This window comes from Haliotis rubra, unplaced genomic scaffold (assembly GCF_003918875.1).
Source record: "Haliotis rubra isolate DU_JTF1 unplaced genomic scaffold, ASM391887v1 Scf75, whole genome shotgun sequence".
NCBI classification, from domain to species: domain Eukaryota; kingdom Metazoa; phylum Mollusca; class Gastropoda; order Lepetellida; family Haliotidae; genus Haliotis; species Haliotis rubra.
The window spans coordinates 2,167,404-2,185,259 of NW_025767468.1; the positions used below are offsets into that span (position 1 = coordinate 2,167,404).

The 17,856-nt window shown below is 38.5% G+C and overlaps 1 protein-coding gene across 1 annotated transcript in view; it reads right to left on the minus strand.

The window, feature by feature from the left end:
* Positions 1-598: 598 nt before the first annotated feature.
* The window catches only part of LOC124260052 (ceramide glucosyltransferase-like), a 68,517-nt gene continuing 51,259 nt past the window's right edge, over positions 599-17,856 (minus strand). Inside the window, exons 4-9 of the mRNA XM_046694291.1 lie at positions 17,560-17,660; positions 16,285-16,397; positions 15,729-15,907; positions 10,786-10,872; positions 6,314-6,503; positions 599-5,413 (exon numbers count right to left, since the gene is read on the minus strand). Coding sequence (XP_046550247.1) covers positions 5,225-5,413; positions 6,314-6,503; positions 10,786-10,872; positions 15,729-15,907; positions 16,285-16,397; positions 17,560-17,660 — 859 coding nt within the window. The 3' untranslated portion in view covers positions 599-5,224. The remainder of the gene's footprint in view (positions 5,414-6,313; positions 6,504-10,785; positions 10,873-15,728; positions 15,908-16,284; positions 16,398-17,559; positions 17,661-17,856) is intronic.

The window sequence follows — 17,856 nt, forward strand, 5'->3', positions numbered from 1 at the left end:
TAAGGGAACACATGAAAGTACAAGTGTTTCCTTTATTCTTTTCAAGGTTTCTTCACAAGGTATGTATTGCACTGTGGGTGAAATTCTAAAGGAACACTTGTACTTTCATGTTCCCTTATTTGTTTCCATGAGTATATATATCTGGCCGGTCATTTCCCCACCTTCCATGAGTATATAATGAGTGGGATATTGTCCGGATGGGGAAATGGTAGGTGGGGAATTGACTTGGTGGGAAATGACTGGATGCCCTTCCGCACAATATACATGTACATTGTCCCATGGCTGTGCCAAGACCAAGTGGTCAGTGTGCCACCATCTGTGCCCCGTCTCTGGAAAATGTCAAGAACAACTTCCAACAAGGAACGAAACATTTTCATTCCTGACATTAAGCTAACATGCAGTGTTTGAATGTGGGTCACTAAGCCCAACACACAGCGACCTCCAGGCAGACAATAATGCTAAAAGGCTAAAAATAAATGAACCCAGCTGATTCTGCCATTACGTTCATACACCAATAATACACCAAAAACGAAATGCTTATAAAAGTAAACACTGGTGTATATATATAGTTACGAAAGCCACAACAAACCAAAGTTAATAAAGCCAAAAATGTTTACTGATCATGTGGTTGCCAATACACTGTAACACAAAAAACATACACTGTATATAACAGACTTGGAGGCATGCATGTGTTGATGAGTTTATCAGGCAGCACTTCATAGAACATCGGTTGGGAACCGATACCTGGGAGGGCAGAAATTAACTGGACTCTTAACATGGCTACAGTGTTCAAAACTGAGAAATTATGCATTTGAAAAAAGAAACACCAGTAATTTTTTCTTGTAAATAATGAGTCTAAATATTCAAACAACACTGTCCTTAAAATTAAGTTTTGTGATCTGAATCACTTTCCCCCAAACTGGTTCCCCCCATTTTGTAGAGACAATGTTTTGATTTCAAAAGCAACAATTACAAAATTGCAACTTTTGTGGAAATAGGGAAATGCATTTGTAAGGATGGTTTTGATTTCCAAGTATCGAATGAGAATTATCACTGAAGCATGGCGAGAGACACAGGCGAGACAGAAAAAGCTGCCTCTCTGACACCTGTCTGTCGGTCTCAAAGAGACGTCATTCAACAGGGCAGGGGAGGTAAGACTGCCCACCACATCCATGCTGCCCACTAAGAACTCACCAACACAGACCACCTGTCACACTGTCAATTTGCTCACAAAATCCTGACACTGCAATGTGTAATATTTGAATCGTCTTTACTTCAAAGCCATCATTAAATATTCAAAACATAATGTTATAAAAAAGATCGTGTTTAACAGCAATTTCAGTGATTAAAGAACTCGCAAACAATGTGACAGTGGTGTCATACATATCTAAATAATAAAGTGTAAAACATACATAAACACTATGTCAGACCAACAAGCAATATTGTTAAAACCTTGACGACAAATAAAACAACATAACAAATATTTCTCAGCAAATTGCCTACCTGGCAATTGAGAATGCTGCTCAACTTAAATATTGCAGAAGAGCAAAACAATGTCAGTAATGTTTCTTTGTGTTGTCCATCAGACTAGTGGAGATATAAAAATACTGGATTAACATGCATTACAAATAAATATCTGTGATTATTGCATATGGCCAAACAAGTGAATCTCAGCTGTTAGAAATGACTAGCAAAAACTCTGAAAGAACAAAAGTAAAACACTTTTCGAGCATGAATATCTATCGGCAAGATGTGTATAATGACTAAAAAGAATGAACATTCAAAACTATTAATTCTTACTGACTAGTTTAGTAGTTATCACTTTCCATTTGTGTTAACTAGTTAGGTAATATTTAATAAATAGATTGGCCAAGAGAGGCCTATTCATGCCTTTTCACACTTTTTCAGCAATATTATTCAAATGATGCTGTTTTTTAATATATGGCTACCTGAACCTCATTAAAATTGTATGGTTTTATTCAAGATGTTATTTGAGCAAAATGGGAGACGTTTTCAACACAGGCACTAAAACTGTCTGCCCTAATTCCTGTCTTATTGAATTAACTGTGAATGGAAGTTTGAAAGCTCTTTATCCTTACCACATTTTAATTCCTACAAAGAATCTTTTTGATCTCTCGGATTTGATCACATTATCATCACACTCTTAGAATAGAAGCAGTGTCTTTTGACGACATAAAAATACTTTCCAAGGCATAAAATGCCTCCTTTCATACAAAAATTTATCGACTCTGAATTGAATAAATACAATTTCATCACAAAGCATACATTTTGATTTCTGTGAACAAAACCAATCTAAAAATACTCAAAAATTCATGCACTATTTCAAAAATATATACAATCATCCAGAAAATCTCATCATTTTAATTTTTCAATACTGTAGTACATTTTTGATTGAAGACAAAACATTTGACCTGGGACAACAATACCAATACAAGCATCAGCATAGTTCCATGACTTACATCAAAATCTCCATTTTCAAAAATAGTATCACTTACAAAAACATAAATATTCACAATAGATAAGTATAAAATGAAAATGGTTCTCAAATCTCATGCTGTAAAATTCTCATTTAACAATTATCTTGCACAAAAAATGCTGAATTTGCAGAGTGGTGTTGGGTAAAGAATCCCTGTACCCTTCTCAAACAAAATTATGGTTCAGTGATACACCAAAATTGATACACATGGAAACAGGCTTTGAGTTGTGCTACATCTATCGTAAGCAAGACATGGTATTCTTCAATACTTTCAGAAGTATCACCCTGTGAGTTACTGAGCTGTTTGAAAACAGAACTAAGAAAAAGTTTGAATAATCATTTGACATAGAAACTGTGATTCAGTTGTGAGATTCAAGGCTCCGAGGAAGACGTGTAAAACATACATGTTCATAAAGATTTGAATTTGTCATCACAATATAAAAACTTTGGCTCCCAGTGATATTTGAGAATGGAACTTCCTGACAAACTACGACATGAACTTTGTACATTAAATATCATGTTCACTCATCAGTAGAACCAATCTACTTTTTGATTTAGATCTCAAAATTAATAATGCTTCTTTTTGCTGAGCTGTCATAATTTCACACTTTTTAACAGTTCAATCTATGATCAAGTCACCTAAATGATGATGGTGATATAAAGAGAATTAATCATTAAAAGTAACTGGTAATATTCATATCTATATCGTACCATATTTATGATACCTAATATTTTCATTACTTTCATTAAGAATTTGAGGATTTGTGATGTGTAACTGATTTTAATTTACTGATTTTTAATTGCTATGTAATTGGTGACAGAATTGGTATTATTGGATTGTGAAGTAAATGTGATTTTTCCGAATGTTTATTTTAATCACTGAATTCATAAAGCTTGTATTGTAGGTAAAAAAGTGTAATTGACAATAGCCCACTTTGGAAATAGAAATGGAAATGTCACAATTGGCATCTAATAGCGGAATCACCACTTTACAATTAGTCAGATGGCACCACTGTAACTGATTGTTTTTGAAGAATACTAAAGATAAACAATATTCCTATTTGTGGAATATTCTTTGGTCTTGCAAATAATGTGTGTACATATTGTAATTTTAGGTGCATTTGAATGTCCATGTTATTACGAATAAGTAAACTCTGTATACATGTAGATGCTGCATAGGATTGACAGTTGACTCCTATACTTCTGTGTTGATCATCATTGCACTATGTCAAAATGAAATGTAGCTAAATAAGAAGAAAAAAGGTGAGTATTATCTCCCTTTGAAAAGAAATCGACACAATTCTGAAACCTGATCGAAATTAAATGAAGCTAAATAATAAGAAGAAAAGGGTTGAGTTTTATCTCCCTTTGAAAAGAATTCAACAGGATTTTGAAACCTGATCGAAATTAAATGAAGCTAAATAGTAAGAAAAAAGGTGAGTACTATCTCCCTTTGAAAAGAAATAGACACGATTTTGAAACCTGACTGAAATTAAATGAAGCTATATAATAAGAAAAAAAGAGGTGAGTTTTATCTCCCTTTGAAAAGAATTCAACAGGATTTTGAAACCTGATCAAAATCAGATGTAGGTAAATAATAAGAAAAAAGGCGAGTGTTTTATCTCCCTTTAAAAAGAATTCGACACAATTTTGAAACCTGATAGAAATTAAATGTAGTTAAATAATAATAAGAAAAAAGGTGCATTTTATCTCCCTTCAAAAAGAATTCGACACGATTTTGAAACCTGATCGTGACATGAAACAAAAATATGGCCTATTGTCCTAACGGGATATACCCTGCTCTCTGATATGCTGTCTGATATGTTCGAGCATTATCTTTTGTGTTAAAAATATTTAGAATTCCTGATAAGAATTAGCCAAAATTCTTCTTTATTATTTTAGGAATTGTCATGTAGTTTATACTGCGTGTCTCACGTCAACCCTAACTGTAATATCAAACCTTCCAAACTGGACTAGAATTCATAAACTGAATAAAACATTTCCTCATGCGGAGACCCGTCCCAACATGACGTCAAGGTGATATCACATGAAGCTTGAAACCATGGTAACGACAATATAAACAAACAATACTGACTTAGCTGGACACATTACACAGTTACAATGAGGTGGTGAAACCACCGGCAATCTCAGCGGTAAAAAAATATGCTGGAATAGTCCTTGACTCAGGGGAGAGAACCATTGCTGCATGATCTGGTATCATGGGATGGAATGAAGCTTGGTCATATTCATTGAACACATGCAAGTCAGATATAGATTGGCGTTGGCAAAACACCACAATGTCCTGGCACCACAAACCACGGCATCGGGATGCCGTTGTAGTCTTGACAGTTGGAGCATGCCATTGTTGTCTTCACAGTTGGTCAAAACCACAATATGGTCAATCTCACAGATACACATGCATTGCAACAATACGATATAAATTAGATATCTCAATTCCTGGGAGAGCTCCACGTGTCTAGAACCAGACATCCAGGAATATCGATCCAAGTCAATGATTTTGGCGACGCATTTTGATTTTGCTTTGAGCAATTACACACACAGATCCAGAAATGCTTCCAGCATCCATCTTGAAGAGCCCAACTAAATGTAACGACAAGAAGAACAGAGAGGTCTCTCAAGGTTCTCCATTAATACACACTGTCGTCACATCGTCAGACTCGGTGGATATCAGGCCCTGTAATGCTGCAGACTTGAGGCTTGGAGCAGTCAGTCTTCCGGTTTCGTTGGGGGAGGCTTGATTTCCTCCGTGATGCCACCCCAGCGGATTCTGTACTTCTGTGAGCGCCAGGTGACGGCTGGGTTCCAGTGAGCTTGGAAGATCAGATATGGTGAAACCAGTTCATTCATTAACCAACCTACCACAAACTCAAATTTGGAGAATGGCAGCGGACCTCTCTGAAACAGGAACAAATACATGTATATCAGAAAACTGTCTTTTGATAACGCACGCACACACACACACGCACGCACACCTTTCTTGCCGCAAGTGTATTCTCAAATACTTTGTCAGAGATATGCTAAATTTGATAAAGAAATTGATCTGTGACCTACATAGTATAAGAAAGATCCCACATATGGACTTGCATATCAAAAAGATTCACCCTAACATTCAATATCTGTGATGCCGAAAACATGAATTACATAAAAGAATATATATAAGCAATGGGTAAAATGACAAATGAACAATGCCAAGATTACAATGGTAACTGCAATCTCCAAGAACACACAAACTTTCCAAATTTGAAACAAATTTATTTCAAACAAATATAGTGAAGGAGAAACGTTAGAGAACACACTGAATTCTAGTCCTGCACCATAACTGTGGAACTGAAATACTACAAGCCACTGCGAGTTAAAGAGAAACCAAAACAAGTCTCTTCTGTGATTGATTTTCAGATAAAGTTTTAATTTCACTGATTAACTACACCTTAATGTCTCACTCAAACATAATACACCTAACAAAACTGAATTTCTGGTGCGTACAACTTTTCACACTCAACATTAGCTTCACACTTGAGCTATATTCTATTTCCATCACTACACCTGCACCAAGGTAACTAAACCAAGACTGAAAGTCAATATATAGTAAACTACAGTAATAACAAGCTGAACAGCACCACTTATTTTAGTTTGTTACACGTATCATGACTAAAATACACAGCAAGTACATGGTACAAAATAAATAACAGTTTGTAATATCTGACAGTTTGTTACAGGCGTGACACATAAACATGGCTTTCATCACAAACTATACATCAAAATATTGCCTAACTGTCTCTGCTTCAGCAGCCTTACCTGTATGACTTTGATGAGGATGTAGTCCCCGAGGAACCACACCAGGATGTGGATGAGGAAGAAGACCAGGGCTGTCCAGTCAAACAGGTACGACACTGCCCATGATGCCATTCCCCCCAGGAACATGCACTGGAAGATGGGCTCCATCACGATGGTGGAGGGCACTGTGGAGATGCGGAGCTTCGTCCATCTGCAAGGAGAACAGGTCCACATTGAAGCAAATACTTTCAGTTTTGAATTTGGCTTTAGTTTGCTTCCCTAATTCTGACCTCAGCCAAGTCAGATGCCCGAGTCTGATTAATTGTCTTCTGGTCCAGTAAGATGAGCCTACAGGGCACTACTCCACAAATAAACACAACAAAAAATGTGCTTGGAAAAGGCTGCTGGGAATTATTCTTTAATTAACATCAGGTTTACTAAATGCAATCAGTGAGCATTTCATTACTATATAGAACCCATTTCTGGTGTCCCCTCCCCTGCCGTGATATAGCTGGAATATTGTTAAAAGCGGCGTAAAACTGAACTCACTCACTCACTATCTATATAGAAGCAACACTGATGATGCATGGTAAATCATTTTTAACTCACAATCGGTGAGCAAAAGTTGAAAAGCTGTTTAATTGCACCCACATGAAGCAAATTCTGCTGGTCTCATTCAGCAATATCACAGTTTCGTTCAGAACACCTACTGTAATTGAGCCTTTGACTGAACCTAAGCCTGAGCTTGTGGCTGAACCTGTGACTGAACCTGAGCCTGTGACTGAACCTAAGCCTGTGACTGAACCTGTGGCTGAACATAAGCCTAAGCCTGTGACTGAGCCTGAGCATGTGACTGAACCTAAGCCTGTGACTGAACCTGTGACTGAGCCTGAACCTGTGACTGAACCTGTGCCTGTGCCTGAACCTGTGACTGAACCTAAGCCTGTGACTGAACCTGTGACCGAGCCTGAACCTGTGACTGAACCTAAGCCTGAGCCTGTGACTGAACCTGTGGCTGAACCTGAGTCTGTGACTGAACCTAAGCCTGAGCCTGTGACTGAACCTGTGGCTGAATCTAAGCCTGTGACTGAACCTGTGACCGAGCCTGAACCTGTGACTGAACCTAAGCCTGAGCCTGTGACTGAACCTGTGGCTGAACCTAAGCCTGTGACCGATCCTGAGCCTGTGACTGAACCTAAGCCTGTGACTGAACCTGTGACCGAGACTGAACCTGTGACTGAGCCTGAACCTGTGACTGAACCTAAGCCAGAGCCTGTGACTGAACCTGTGGCTGAACCTAAGCCTGTGACCGATCCTGAACCTGTGACTGAACCTGTGACCGAGCCTGAACCTGTGACTGAACCTAAGCCTGAGCCTGTGACCGAGCCTGAACCTGTGACTGAACCTGTGACCGAGCCTGTGACTGAGAGCCTGAACCTGTGACTGAACCTAAGCCTGGGACTGAACCTGTGACCGAGCCTGAACCTGTGACTGAACCTAAGCCTGTGACTGAACCTGTGGCTGAGCCTGAACCTGTGACTGAACCTAAGCCTGTGACTGAACCTGTGACCGAGCCTGAACCTAAGACTGTGACTGAACCTAAGCCTGAGCCTGTGACCGAGCCTGAACCTGTGACTGAACCAGTGACTGAACCTACGCCTGAGCCCGTGACTGAACCTGTGGCTGAACATGAGCCTGAGCCTGAACCTTAGCATCATCCACGTTATAGGTCACAACCACCTCATAAGTTTACTGACTTGGCAAAATGCATTCAATAACTCAGTCAATAAAGCTCTGTGTAACCTACTTGATGTTAGTACTCTTTCCAGATTCTAGTAGTCATAATTTCTGGAGATCATGTGCACACAGACAGGATCTTACTAACCGTGGAATAATAAATCCTGGTTAATTCGTCCAGACAAGACACAGAGACAAAGCTCAATGAACAACAGACACGGCAATCCCTTAGACTGAAGGAACACATCCCAATACAGATGTCTCAGGAACAATCACTCATTGATCCAATAACATCATCTACAAAGCTGATTACAGCGTGAGGCACCGTGACCAGACAGGTAAATAGCCTGACTGATTACTGTATTCTCCCCATGAAGCTGAGAATAACATAAATTGACAGATGTGATAACACATGGACGTCAACCCAAACTGAATAAATAGGGGACATACTGCATACACCAGGGTCAAGAATTTGCCATCGTCAAAACCTCAGAGGTTCATTTTCATTAAGGTTCTCTATCACTCATCAATACATACAGCAGCTTGTTGGTGTAGTGGCTATATATTGATAAACCGGGAGAGAAGATATCTATTACAGACGGTGTCCAGTACTATGACTATCGACATAGGATGTCAATAAACGAGGTGTTGGAGAGGGACTACATGTTTTTCATGCTAACACTTGCAGACATGATTGTATTGTGTTGTTCTGTAAAACAACATAACATCATCCAAACGAGGCTACCACGATACACTACACTATAATGCTAACACTTGCAGACATGATTGTATTGTGTTGTTCTGTAAAACAACATAACATCATCCAAACGAGGTCTACCACGATACAACACTACACTATAATGCTAACACTTGCAGACATGATTGTATTGTGTTGTTCTGTAAAACAACATAACATCATCCAAACGAGGCTACCACGATACACTACACTATAATGCTAACACTTGCAGACATGATTGTATTGTGTTGTTCTGTAAAACAACATAACATCATCCAAACGAGGCTACCACGATACACTACACTATAATGCTAACACTTGCAGACATGATTGTATTGTGTTGTTCTGTAAAACAACATAACATCATCCAAACGAGGCTACCACGATACACTACACTATAATGCTAACACTTGCAGACATGATTGTATTGTGTTGTTCTGTAAAACAACATAACATCATCCAAACGAGGCTACCACGATACACTACACTATAATGCTAACACTTGCAGACATGATTGTATTGTGTTGTTCTGTAAAACAACATAACATCATCCAAACGAGGCTACCACGATACACTAGAATATAATCAAGGAAGCGAGCAACAGCCTGGTGCGAGTGCTGGGATCAATGAGCTCTCAGATTACATCTGTAATATTTCCTATGTCGCATGTGCAGTAATAGCCTTGCCTCCATCTAACACATTGGTTTGTGTCAGGCAATGGTTGGGCTGGCACAACGTCTATGCACCGAGCTTGCTCAGTTTGGCTTATTTGACTTCACAGTTCATATACATGTCATGTTTTCAGAGCCAGATAATAGCCACACCTCACCAGTACAATTTCATGGGCGATAGAAGAGCTAAGGTATACACACACAGTGAGTTGGTTTGTTGGTTGTTTAACGCCTCACTCAGCAATATTCCACCTCATGGTCTGTAAATAATCGAGTCTGGACCGGACAATCCAGTGATCAACATCATGAGCATCGATCTATGCAATTGGGATATGATGACATGTGTCAACTAAGGCTATTACGATTCACTCGCATATTCGGTGAATCGAACCGAAGCCCTTCATGTATTCAATTCGTTATTCGTGGTCACCAGAACCGAATATTAATGAATATTTACAATTATTTAAGGGAGAATAGGACATAAGGGTTCATTATGTCCTTTTTCAAAGTGAGATATGGAGTTATGGAATATGTACTAGCCTTGCAGTAGCACAAGTCATGTTAGTTTGCCAAGGCCACACATGGTATTGTTGACTATAACTATTACATACATATTTGAGTGTCATGGGATCACCGGTTCAGTGGTTATTGCTGTGACAAATTAACACTGTCAACATGGGTGTCGATACTGTGCATCAATCAGTTAACTACAATATTGTATTCGTGAATAATTAGTCGTATTCGTTACCCAATATTCGTGATACATATCATATTCGCCACGTAGTGTTTTCGAGGCAGCCCTACCCAGTCAGTGAGTCTGACCACCAGATCCCGTCAGTTGCTTCTTATGACAAGCATGGGTTGCTGAAGATCAATTCTAACCCTGATCTTCACGGGGTAAGACACACACACAGTGACTTACTGACGATAAAGGTTAACAGGCAGTATGGAGCGGTGGGGTAGCCTAGTGGTTAAAGTGTTTGCTTGTCACGCTGAAAGCCTGGGTTCAAATCCCCACAAAGGTACAATGTGTGAAGCCCATTTCTGGTGTCCCCGCCAGGATATTGCTGGAATATTGCTAAAAGCGGGGTAAAACCCAACTCACTCACTCACTCACTCATGGGCAGGGTCACTGTAAGGAACTGTGGGTGTCAAGGGGCCAGATCCCACAAGGAAACGACCATAACTTGTAGCCGCCTAGTCAAGATTTTGTTTTTATATTGAACAGCAAACGGGCAAGATGAACCATTCATATATGGTTGGATTTCATAGTATCAAAACAGTCAAATATCTTTGAGTTGTGCATGTATAAGTATAATCATCAGTATAACGACTATTATTATCATTACCTAATGAGTCTGGCGTGAAAGTGAGGGATGGAGTACATTCCCGAATTCTGCTGGGCCGCCTGGGAGCTGATCCGAACTTTCCATCCCCTGAAACACAGAACACATACACTAGTTAAAAAACACAACACATACAATGATCACATAACAAACACAGATCACATAACACAGAATACATACACTAAAGTACTGTCGGAAATAGAAAAAAACTGTTTTTTCACATTTATATCTACAATTTAGGTAGTTAATATGTGAAAGTGTGAAATATCTGTTAAACTAAGTTCAGCCCAACTACAGTCTCAGTGGTAGGGAGATATTAGTGCAGAAATGAGCAATGCGGGTTTTTCTAAGTCCGAAGAGACTTATTTGGAGCAGACCATGGCTTTATGCAAATTAGTGTCGATGATATTGTATAACAAATGACACTTTTTGAATGTCCTTTTTGAAATTAGACTTAGCTTCATAATAAACGATAGCAGACGTAAAAAATAACAACTTTAATACTGAAACTATTAAGGATATAGATACCATTGAGTCTCACTATCACTTTATAAAGAAACAGGTAGGAGGGTCGTCTCATAAGCAAAACCAAGACGGGTGTTGCTGACAGTAGTTGGGGTCGGGCTTGGGGAAAGAGTTATTAGCTAAGATTAGATAATCAATAAGAGACATATTCAATACACATGAAAAAGCAGAAAAATATTTGAGATGACCCCTTGTGTCTGTGGGCAGCACATGCATTTCATGCCAAGTGAGTTGACGGTCCGTCGTCATACCTGGCTGTCGACCTAATTGCCATCTATAGTCTGATCTATTGTTTTCAGCAGCTGTTCGTATTTTTTCTAAGTTTTGCCCGATTTTACGAGTAAACATGCTTTTCTGGATATCCTATTACGCATCCCACTGAACGCCCAGTTAGGCCGATGTAGGTTATTTCGACATATGCTATTTGCAATTGTGTAAATTTTAGGGATACAGAGTAACAGCCTAAAAGCAGTTTGTTTCTATTTCCGACAGTACTTTAGTTACAAAAAACAACACATACACTTTAGATAACACACACAGATCACATAACAAAGAACACATACAATGATCACATAACAAACACAGATCACATAACACAGAACACACACACACACACACAGAGATCACGTAACACAGAATACATACACTGATCACATAACACACACAGAGAATACGTAACACAGAACACATACACTGATCACATAACACACAGAGAGAATACGTAACACAGAACACATACACTGATCACATAACACACACAGAGATCACGTAACACAGAATACATACACTGATCACATAACACACAGAGAGAATACGTAACACAGAACACATACACTGATCACATAACACACACAGAGATCACGTAACACAGAATACATACACTGATCACATAACACACAGAGAGAATACGTAACACAGAACACATACACTGATCACATAACACACACAGAGATCACATAACACAGAATACATACACTGATCACATAACACACAGAGAGAATAATGTAACACAGAACACATACACTGATCACATAACACACAGAGAGAATACGTAACACAGAACACATACACTGATCACATAACACACAGAGAAATACGTAACACAGAACACATACACTGATCACATAACACACACAGAGAATACACACACATCACATAACACAGAACACATACACTGATCACATAACACATAGAGAGATTACGTAACACAACACATACACTGATCACATAACACACAGAGAGATTACGTAACACATACACTGATCACATAACACACACACTGATCACATAACACAGGAAACACATACTGATCACATAACACACACTGATCACATAACACACAAACAGATCATATAACTCATACACATGGTCACACAACATATAACTCATACACTGACACAATACCCCACTACCATTACACACTGACTGTCCAACTGTAGCAAACTCTGCCTCGTTAGGAAGGGTTCATACAAATCTTGGCCGACAAAATTCAAGCACTTCTCAAGTACTTTTCAAGGGTTGCATTCCTCAGGCATAAACTAAACTCCAATTATTTTCTTTCTATTTTCTAATGTTACGAACAATGGCAGAAAAGTCAGTTATTATTTATCCATGTTATAAATTAAATGATAGTGCTCAAGAATCTATACTAAATTAATTTCAAGATATTTTTTCAGAATTACCTGCCAAAATTAAACGTACATTTATGTTTGCATGTTCCCCCAACCCACCACCCAGTTCCCATATCTAGGCATGACTCTACTCAATCCTGGCCCGCCGTGATGTTGCTGGAATATTGCTAAAAGTGGCGTAAAACCAAACTCAGTCAGCTACTCAATCCTGGCAATCCTAGCGGGTCTTGGGCTAACAACAAGGAAGCATTTTGAGGTTGAGAGACTTGAGCAGCTACGCCTTGTAGCCACAATAAAACAAAACAGAAAATGAAAAAATAAAAATTCTTTTTTGATTGTGCATCCCATTTCCTTATTGACTAGCGATAAAGGATACACATACGAGATACAAATTAAAAGCATCTGTTATCTTTGTGACAATTTATCAAATGCTTTACATGTGATCCCTTCCTACCGTAAACACCTAATGAAGAGAACCAAACCTTACAGAGTTTACATGGTAAACACATGAAGGGATTTATTAGGGATTCAAACTAAATGCCCTTGGCAAGCTGAGTTGGTAAACAATTGTTGTTTAAAGTTCCTATTTTCTTTTTTCATTTAACATTGTGTATCAACATTACATTCAATACTGTAAAAATAAACATTGAAACCTTTTCTTCTTTATTAGTCCTGCTGTCAGTGAAATACAAGTCAACCAGATCAAGCCATTGCATAAGATATAACTATATTAAACTGAGCTGGAAACACCTTATTTTCAATGTGGGAATATTTACTGATATTTGTTGCAGACTTGGAGCCGGATGTTGGCCTCAGGGCAAGTCTGGTTAAATCCCTGACAATTTCATGCCAAATAGAATAACAAACATTGGGCGAAACAAATGCATTTACAGTGTTGACACAAACAGAACAGTTTGCTAAAATTTGAAAGCAAAAATTATATATAGTCTTTTGATATATGGACCCACATGAAGTGACATTATACAATTTTACTACATGAAAATGACAATGATGTCTTCACTTTCATCACTAATTTCAAACAAAACAAGCTGTACATTAATCCTGTTTAATCCTACATTTATCTAGCTATACTATTTTCCATTGATTCTCTGACATAATCAAAACAAATATTGCCTATATCTGTCTAATCAACACACAGTGTCGCTTATTACACCTTGACACCAGTGGCAATGACATGTGTGTTTACATAGGGGAGATGATTGACAGGTCTAAACCAAGCACCTGTCACATCTCATGATCTATACTAGAATGAAACACACACCATTAATAGGGTCCACTGGCATGGTCACTATGGTTACGCTATCACCAAGCATTAATACCTCTACCAGCTGGTATAGCATAACGCACTCATGTGTATATCAATATAAATGTTTTTTTGTTTTGTTTTTCAAAAAACATTTCTAATGTGCATGCATGCCGTAGCTATACAGTATTGAAAACTGCCTACATATATGCTTTAAATGAAATCAGACTTGTTGATGATAATATAACATTAAATTTAACAAACACTAAAGAAATATCTCTACAACTTTTACTGTTTTTTAAAGTAATAAACCGAGCACAACCTAATTTTGTATTCATGATTTGTTACCTTTAATTACTGTGTGAGTGAGTTTTCAGGGCTCGATTTAGTGCTTTGATACTTGCACTGGTGCAACCCAATATTACAAAGTGCAACCTAGTTATTAGTCTGACTTGCACCAGGTGCAAGTCAAGTTTCGAGAATTATATCAACAATAAATCTAACATTATAAGCATAAATATGTCAGCTCATATTTCTTCTAAACTTTGAATAGCTATGGCATCAAAACATTGCTATTTATAGACACCTCTTGGCAATGACAGCTTGAGTAAACAGGAACCAGCTGTGTCTCTGTGTTGCTATGGTTTCATGGGTACAACATCACGGAAATATGTTCATGTGCACTGAAACCTCTTGACGTTTTAGCACACTACATTGCAACTGGAATTTGGCTGGTGCAACTAGGTTTCTATCTTAGGTTGCACCTGGTGCAAGTAGGTTAACATCTCTTAAATCGAGCCCTGGTTTTAGTTTAACGCTGTTTTTAGCAATATTCCAGCAATATCACAGCTGGGGAACTATAAATGGGCTTCACACATTGTACCCATGTGGGGAATCGAACCCGGGTCTTCAGCATGACAAGCGAACCCTTTAACCACAAGGCTATCCCACTGCCTCTTTAATTACTAAATCTTACCTATCCATGACCACCTGTGCCTTCATTTGGCCTTACCTTACCTTACAACAAAACCTGTGCCATTACGTGGGACCTTACTTATCAACAAACACCTGTACCATTACGTGGCCTTACCTATCGACAAACACCTGTGCCATTATGCGGCCTTACCTATCAACAAACACCTGAGCCATTATGTGGCCTTACCTATCAACAAACACCTGAGCCATTATGTGGCCTTACCTATCAACAAACACCTGTGCCATTATGCGGCCTTACCTATCAACAAACACCTGAGCCATTATGTGGCCTTACCTATCAACAAACACCTGTGCCATTATGCGGCCTTACCTATCAACAAACACCTGTGCCATTATGTGGCCTTACCTATCAACAAACACCTGAGCCATTATGTGGCCTTACCTATTAACAAACACCTGAGCCATTATGCGGCATTACCTATCAACAAACACCTGTGCCATTATGCGGCCTTACCTATCAACAAACACCTGAGCCATTATGTGGCCTAACCTATCAACAAACACCTGAGCCATTTATTACATGGCCTTACCTATCAACAAAAGCCTGTGCCATCATGTAGTCTTCAGCCAGATATTGTCCCAGATGGGTCATGCCCCCGGCCTCCTCGAGGACCTCCTTCCTGAACAGACATGACATCCCCGTCGTGCAGTTGATTCCAAGGCCATTAGCACACAGGTACATTTTCGCATGTTGGGTGCCAAAAAATACCTACAACAAAAATAAACAATACATGATGTTATGCTGAATCAAAATGAGGATATGATCGTAAGGGCTGCAGTTGTCATTAATTGTCAAGTCTGGATCAGACAAACCAGTGGTTGATAGTATGAACAACTGTCAGTGATTTCAAGGAACAAGTCAGGGAAAAATCCTTATCTTTGAACTGAGGCAAGAACATGATAAAGACATGTTTTGTCCTTAAACATGAGTGGGCAACAGGTACACATGAGACCTATTCTGTCCTTAAACCTCAGCTTGGAGGCACGTAAGAAAGCAAGAAGAAAAATTCTTAACTTTTTTCCAGGGTCTTAAGAATATGGTCAAGATTACTCTGTATACTTGCTACAACCCCAATGTCTACCTACTTTTTCTATATGTGATGAGAATCCTTTCCTGTCACAGATGTAGGGCAACTGGTGGACCAGCCCTGTCTTCTCCGTCATCAGCAACACCATGTCCAGCAGGGTGTCTTCGCCCACTGCAACACATAAAACTTGTCACCACACAGCCTCAACATCAACCTTTAACAAAGGGAGACTACTGGTACAAATAAAGTCACTGGGAACTTATGAACTAGCTCAGTTCCATGAATCTAAAGAACATGAAATATTCCAGCAATTTTGAAGTCCATATTTTGAAATTGTTTTTTCAAAAGCAGTTTATAAGACAATTAGTCTCTTTTCAATCACTTTATATATATCATATACTTATTATATGTGCACTGCTACTTGACAAACAACTAGATCCATCTGGCAGTAATCATTGTGAGTGAGTATGGTATTACGCCACTTATAGCAATATTCCAGCAATATCACAGTGTGGACACCAGAAATGGGCTTCACACATTGTACCCATGTGGGGAATCGAACCCGGGTCTTCGGCGTGACTAGTGGACGCTTTAACTATTAGGCTACCCCACCGGTAGTAATCATAACAGGTGCTCTGAAACTTAGACCAAAATTGAAGAACTGTCTTCTAACTATTACCTTATCATCAGATTTTATCAAGATTTGAACAAAGTTTGTTCTGTTTTTGATTAAACTAGATGCAATTTTGGTGTAACAATGAACCAACTGTCAATGAATTGCAAGTCAGAATCAATGCATCAAAAACTTGACTTCGATGCTCGGATACATAAATAATGGTACCTGATGTCACACAACTGTCAGAATGACTGATAACAGCTAAAACGAAATAAACCTTCCCATCAAAGACATTGTACTTGACACACTGGCGATCTCCTAAAAGATGCTGTCGAACTACAAACGAGACGGAGACATTGACTGTTGTCAAGAAAATGCCCTCCGCGCCAATCCGGCAAGTGAATTTACACATGCATTAAGCCTGTTACGATTCATGTACATATTGGAAACTAGAAGTGTTTCCCTTCAAATTTGTTGTTTCTCATCATTAGAACTGAATATTCATGAAGTTTTTAAAAAGGAACTTTGAAAAGATTGACCACTTCCTGGTAAGCAGGTCGTAACAGTTCACATTTCTGTCAATGACTTAGTTACATTTGACACTACTGTAGTTTTTTCATAGGGGTACAAATGGAGGAATTATATTACAAAATCCACATTTATCTATACGAATTTACATTGAAATTGATTTCCACAGTGAAAAGATACAATACTTACTTTTCAAACCACTATCTGATATGAGGATTAGATCATGTTTAGCTGCATCGTAACCTAAGATCATGTTGTTTATTTTGGGATTTATTCCGATTTTTTTCCACCTGAAACAGAGAAACAAACAAAATATAAGTAACTACAAAACAGCATTGTTCAGAGATTTAACAGGAATTGTATATTTTATGTCAATTTGTACTTATGCATTTCAAAATACAGAAAACAGAATAACAGTAATGCAACTACATATTATTTAATGACAACTGGAATATAAGTCATTGTATTTTGAGACCTGGCAAAAAT